At 51.1% G+C, this 6798-nt stretch overlaps 1 protein-coding gene across 1 annotated transcript in view; it reads left to right on the top strand.

Annotated features, from left to right (window-relative positions):
- LOC103262759 (keratin, type II cytoskeletal 75-like) overlaps positions 1-6798 on the top strand; it is a 29944-nt gene that overhangs the window by 10480 nt on the left and 12666 nt on the right. The window contains exon 10 of the mRNA XM_021713562.1: positions 2829-3113. Coding sequence (XP_021569237.1) covers positions 2829-3113 — 285 coding nt within the window. The remainder of the gene's footprint in view (positions 1-2828; positions 3114-6798) is intronic.

Raw genomic sequence — 6798 nt, 5'->3', positions numbered from 1 at the left:
CACTGAGCAAGACCTCCTTTCCTCCCACTTTCTCCCTCTTCCCACCTCCCACCCCGCCACCCCCCAACCCCCACTCTGCCTTGAGGTCTGTTGGCACTCACACCTGGACATCTGGCTCCTTCTGCTTGCCTCCCCTCCTTAAGGCACCCCTGAAGTCCTGGCTAATCCCAGGCCCTGGCCTTGCAGCCTCTGCCCTCCCAAGCAGTGCCCAGACTGTTCACAGCTCCTCTCCGCTACATGTTCTAAACCAAAGCCCCCCTCTCCAAGGCTCATGTTCGGCCCACCTTGGGAGGCCCAAGTAGTCTGGAAACTCCTCCCTCAATTCCACCTCCCTCCCTCCCTCCAGATGCAGAGAGGGGTGAGTCTGTGTCTCTGAGGCCAACTCAATGCCAGGTTGTCACCCGCCTGCCGGGAGTGAGTGCTCCCTCTGTTCCCTCCCTGGAATCTGTCTATTAAATGCATGTGTCATGTGATTGGCATCTGGCTTTCTGTTTGGAACTGTGACTGAACCAGAGCAATTCTCCTTCTCTACCAAGCCAGCGGGACTCAGAGGCATCAGCCCTCACCCCCTCCTCTCTGAGCTGAGAAGGTGGTTGGGATGATGGGAGGGCAACACAGAGGTGTGGGGAGGGTAGGGCCAGCCAGACTTTCTTTGCGGCCTCCTTGGCCTGCCTTGTTTGTGAAGCCCAAGCCCTTGGGAGAAGCTCTGCCCAGCCTCCCTGCTCTGTGTGTCATGCAGGGCAGCAGCGTCCTTTCTCCAAACTAGACTGTGTCCAGAACACCTTCACAGGGTGGGCAGCCCAGCCCCCCCTCCAAGGAGTGGGTTGTTCCCAGACAGCTTCAAACTTGCAGACAAGAGCAGAGAAATAACAGGCCAGGGAGAGGAGTTAAAAGTCAGCCCTGGGGCAAGGTTTTCACCAGAGGAGCCACTTAGCCCATAATTGCAGGCCCAGTGAGACAGCCAGGAAGCTCCCTCATTCCTGAGTCCCCTGGGCCCCTCCCATCAGACCTGAGCAGTGGCATAGCCCAGGGAGGGGCAGCCCAGGGAAGGGTAGTCCACGGGGGCTTGGAAGGAGTAGATTTAGTGCTCAGGATCAAACTTGGACTGATGTGAGCTGCTGCAGGCAGGGTTCTGAAAACCTGGTCAGGAGTAGAGGAGTCTAGAAGTAAGTGGAGGGACAGGAAAATTAGGAAGGAGGATGAGGAGGACACCAAGGACCAAAGTTTGGAGTGACTGGGAGGGGGGGACAGTGGGGGCGGGTGGGGGAGGGCGACAAAAGGACACAGAACTATTGTTAAATCCCCTGGTGCCAGAGGGAGGGGCAAGGGCAGGCCCAGGAAGGGAGTAGTGGAGAGGTAAGAATTTGGGGGATCCTGACGCTTCCTCCTTTGGACAAGCCACCTCTCCTCTGGGAACCCGATGTCCCCATCCGTTCAAAGTGTGATGATTCAGGACATGTGATCCAGCATCAGATCACGGGGCTCTGAAACAGGCACCCATGTTCACCAGCCATGTGACTTTAGCTAAAGTATCCATCTACCCTGTGCCTCAATTGCTTCATGAGCAAAGCAAGACTAGTAACAGCCACCCTGTAGTGCTATCTGAGATTGAGGGACGTGTTAGATGTGAAACCCATAGTAGCTGCTTGAAAAATGCCCACAGTTGACCTTATTTTCACCCTCAAAAGCCATTATGTTACAGCAACTACAACAACTCACCAGGAACAGGAATGAACGCACTCAGAGCAGGCATCCGAGACCAAGAAGAGAATCGGAGGTGTTTATTCCGGGAAGTCTCAGGCAGAATAGCCTCCCAAAACCTCAGCCCCAACCCTCAGTTTCAAGCTGCTTTTATAGAGCTTTTTGTGGTTACAACATACTTGAGTTTGCCATTGGTGGGTTTACAATTTTAAATTTAGGACCGGGAACAGTTACTTCTGCAACAAGCATTGAAGCAAACATCTTTATGGACATTCCCATATGAGGTACAGTAAAGCATGTTTACAGAAGCAGAAATTGCAGTTAAGAGAAATGGTATGCAGCTACTTACTTAAGAAAAAACCCTTGAGCTCAGCTTTCCTGCTTAATTCCTATTTTTCTATCTCAGTTATGAGTGTCAAATGAGAGCATGCTGTGACCTACCAGCTGCGTGGTGTGGCACAATAGAATCCTCCATAAATGAGGCTTTTTTGGGGGGAGTGACCAGGATGGGAAGAGTAGAGTCAAGTGCTTGGGTTGGTAATCCAAAACCTGGGAATAGAGAACAGAGTTGGAATGAGAGGCAGTGGGGGAAGTCCACAGCATAAGACCGAAAGCCTGCATGGGTGGGGGGCTTGGGAAATCAGGCCTGCTCAGGCCCCAAGCCCCAGGCCTGATCCTGCCCTGGGGAGGATGTCCCTGTGGTGATGATGAGTCAGGAGACCAGATGGGGCCAGACATGCCCCTGAGATGACCTCAACATCATGGTCTTTGACCTTCTCCAGTCAAGCTTAGTTCTTGAAAGGGATAAAGTCACAAGGAGTTTGGGAGAGCTGAGTAGACTAACTCTGAAGGCTCCTCACCCATCTGACCTCTCCATTTCTCTGACCCCCTGGCACCAGCTCCCACCATGACCCCATGGTCCTTAGTCACCATTGAGTCAGGGGGCACCAGGAAACTCGGTGCTTACTCAACCACCCTCCTCCCAGCCTCTCCCAGGCTGCCAGTCCATCTTCAGTTCTGCCTCCAGGAAGAGCTTCGGGGTGGCTTTGGGGGTGGCTTCAGGACAAGGAGTCTCCACAGCCTCACGGTAACAAGAGAATCTCTGTCCGTGGGGGCTGCCACTCCAGCCAGGCCCACTTGGGGGTGCTGGCTATGGGCTGAGTGTCAGAGCACAGAGTACAGAGCGGGGAGCCTGCAGTGGGGATGGATTTGGAGGAGGAGTGACTCCCAGAGCTGGAGACATCCATGTGGTCACTGTCAACCAGCGTATCCACAACCCTATGCAGTTACTGTCAACCAGTGTCCTCGGCCCCCTCCACCTGGAGGCCAGTCCTTCTCTCCAGCGGGTGTGGAAGGAGGAGAAGGAGCAGATCAAGAGTCCCAATGATAAGTTCACCTCCTTCACCATCAAGGTGACAGGCAGGGGGTGTCCCCACCAGGAAAGCAGCTGCCGCCCAAGGGATCTCTGCTTTCTGTGCTTTTCTGGGGTCAACCGAGACTTCCCCAGATCTGCAATCCTGGAGGCTGGGCAATCTGCTGATAGCGGGGAGAAGAGAGAGTTTCTCACCTTTCCAGGTGGGACCAGAAAAATGTCCATCTCTACACTCCAGAGCCCTGACCCAGGCCCGGCACTGTGGCTCACAACAGGAGGATCACTTTAGGCCGGGAGTTTGAGACCAGCCTGGGCAACATAACGAGACCTCACCTCTACAAAAAAAAAAAAATTAGCCAGGTATGATGGTGCATGCCTATAGTCCCAGCTACTCAGGAGGCTGAGGCAGAAGGATCACCTGAGCCTAGGAAGTCAAAGCTGTAGTGAGCTGTGTTAGTGCCACTGCACTCCAGCCCGCGTGACAGAGCAAGACCCCAACTCAAAAAACAACTCAGACCCACTCCAAGGTCACTGCTCTTCTGGTGTACAGTAATATGTACTCGGCCTAAAAGCAGGCAGTGAAGGGCATTCATTTAAAAAGGAGACACGGAAATGAAGTTTTATAAGTTCAATTTGTGGAAGTGGGCCAGGGTCACCTGTTCTTGCCCAATTTAATCAGGACAAGTGTACTACTAGGCGTAGGCATCTCTCTAGTAACTTGGGTGTGTCTAGGAAGCTGTGTGTGTCAAGGGCACACTCAGAGCCTGTAGCCCTTTTCTTGCAGCGAGGGGAATGCTGGGAATTTAGCCTGAGTCACCACTGCTGTGTGATCTGGAGCCCTAGGGATCCCCCAGCCCTGGGATAGCAACTCTCCATGGCACTGTCTACTTCGCACCATCGTCACACACCTGAGCTGGTTGTTTCTGCCTGGGAAGACCCACTTCAAGGACCTGCACCACCTGAGATCTTGAGGGAAGAGCGCTCAACTCAGATGAGGCCAGCCCAGGTCCAATGTTGTCTCTACTCCTGGGAGAGTCATCAAACTACTCAGGACTTGGGTAGGTTGGACAGAGGGGCCCATAGCTCCCTTCGCAGGTCTAACTGGCCATGAAATGTGCCATCATGTGGACCCTGATCACTGAACGTGTAGACCGGGCACATCTACCCTGCAACCCACAGGTTGCATGAGGCCCAGGACAGCTAGTAATCCAGCTCCACAAAATCTTTAGCATCATGTGTTTTGTAGCATTTATTTTCTTTGTGACCCTGTGTGTATTTCCATTTTTGAAGTTCACATTTATGAGCAGTTGTTTTCAGTTATAAAGCACATGAAGAGCAAAATACATTTCTGACGAGCATCTTGAGAACTCAGAATTGCGACCACTTCCATTGAAACAGACATGGATAGATGAGTTTTATAAAATCAAGGTCAAAGTTTCCACTAGTACATATTGTTCTCACTTTTCTAAACTTTATAACAAAAAGTGTTTTTAAAAGAAGTCTTGTTATATATATACTAACTATATTACATAATTTATGTATAGCTCAAGACAATCATTCAATGCAGCCCAGGGAAGCCAAAAGGTTGAACACCCCTGGCAGAGACCTAGCCAGAGGTGCTGTCTAGGCACTAGTTCTTCAACTTTATCACCCCACATCACCCCACCTGGTCTGGAATTTGCATCAACAAAGGTGAGATTTCCAGGAACCTGGCCATGGTGGGAAGAATATAGGCCCTGCTTTTCCTCGTATCATCTGGAGGGAACATGGGGCATGAGGCGATGTGACTGGGAGAGACTTGAAGCCAGGACAATGGGAGAGCCAGAGTGGAGAGGATGCCTTTGTAAAGCTTTCTAGGGGGCACATGGCTATCTCCAGTCATGGGAGCTCCGTTCATTCCTTCCTCCCCTAAGGCTGCGTGTCATTCCAGTGACTGGACATTGTTGAAGGAGGAAGGTTATACATATTTCCCAAGGCTACCTCCCAGGCTGAGAAGCAGGTAGGGGTAGCTGTAGGACCCCAAATTAGTAGTCCAAGACCACAATGAACTCGAAAGAACGGAGAGAGGAAGGGACTTGCCCAAGGCGAGTAAGGATCACAACTGACTTGTACCATCTGTCCCTTCAATACAACTCCAGGTGACCCATTTCAGTGTTCCCAGAGTGCTCGGGCAACTTAGCCCAGATTCTAGATCTAGAGAAATTTTGTCGGAGAGAAAGTGGGCAGATCAAGTTTTCCCCTGAGAACCTCTTGCTCATTTAATAGGAGTCAAAACCTCACCCAGCAACATGGTGGTGGAGGGTTCTAAGTTACTGCACACCAGCTTGATTGGAGCATCCAGGTGACTTTCAGCCCTTCTGGCTCTTCTTGCCTCTCCCCTCTCCAAACCAAACCCCTGCCACCTCCCAAACCCATTTTGCCAACATCTGCTTGGCTGTCTATGTCCCAGGCTCCTTCCAGGCTGAGGGATAGGAGGAGGAGCCTGGCGCCTGGACTCTGAGCTCCCGGCCATGCAGAGTTTCCTTGCTCTGTCCAGGAGTCCTGTATCCCAGAGCCCTCTGGGAGGCTGCTACATAGAAGCCCTCCATGTCTCTTATCTCTGGCTGGGACACGTGTGGTTCCTGGAGCAGCAGAGCAAAGTCCTGGAGACCACATGGAGTCCCCTGCAACATGGAAAACTCAGGTGGCCCTGCCCAGGCTGCTTAGATACCATGGGAACATTGCCAGGCCATTAACCATCAGCACATTCTTCCAAAGACAATTGCTGAATCCCTGCCCTATTCCTTCTTCCTTTTCAAATTTACACTTCAGTCTTCTCCTCCAGGAATTCTTCTTGGATTGAAAAACTCTTACTACATGTTTGCAGACATATTATCCATTGCACTTACTTCTCTTGTCTGGGTCTGTATCACTATATACATAGACTAATCACGAATACAAGAAAAATATTAATAGCCAACACTTACTGACAACTTACTGTGTGCCTGGCACTGTGTACTCTTCCAAGTACTTTACATGCAGGTCTGGTTTTTGTTTGTTTTGTTCAGATACAAGATTTCCCTGTTGCCCAGGCTGGAGTGCAGTGCATGATCATAGCTCACTGCAGCCTCAAATTCCTGAAGTGATCCTCCAGCCTCTGCCTCCCTAATAGCCGGGACTACAGATGTGTGCCACCATGCTCAACTAATTTTTTTTAAAACAATTATTTGTAAAGACAGTGTCTTGTTCTATTGCCCTTGGCAGAGGGACTGTGAGCTGGGAAGCCCAGATGGTGAGGCCAGTTGCATGAACTTAGGTGAAGAAAAGACATTCAGATTAAATTGAAAAGTAACTCGAGGAGACAATAAGGAAACTAGGTTGGTTTTCCCGGAGAACCCGAGAGAAGTTGCAGTCCTGACATTTCATGGCAGGCAAGAAATTTCCTTAGACCCACTGAACAGTCAAGCTGGATGAAAGCATGGGGAGTCTGGTTTTATACATAATGTGTCACAGGACATTTAAAACAGAAGAATGACGTGCCTTTTCATCGATGGCCAAGAACTTCTGAGAGGTCAGGGGACTGGCCCAAGGTCACTCAGCAGGCAGGCAGAGGAGCTGAGGTCCAAACCACAGTTGTCCAGCACCAAGAGGGTAGGATTGGCTTGCAGATGCTACAGTGGGCTGGTGGGGAATGGGTCACCTGGAGTAGAAGTGAAACTGTCTTCCCAGAAATCAGTGGGGGGGGG

This window comes from Carlito syrichta, unplaced genomic scaffold (genome assembly GCF_000164805.1).
Source record: "Carlito syrichta isolate Samal-C Ts95f unplaced genomic scaffold, Tarsius_syrichta-2.0.1 Scaffold304602, whole genome shotgun sequence".
Classification (NCBI taxonomy): Eukaryota; Metazoa; Chordata; class Mammalia; order Primates; family Tarsiidae; genus Carlito; species Carlito syrichta.
This window is presented reverse-complemented; position numbering and strand designations above follow the sequence as displayed.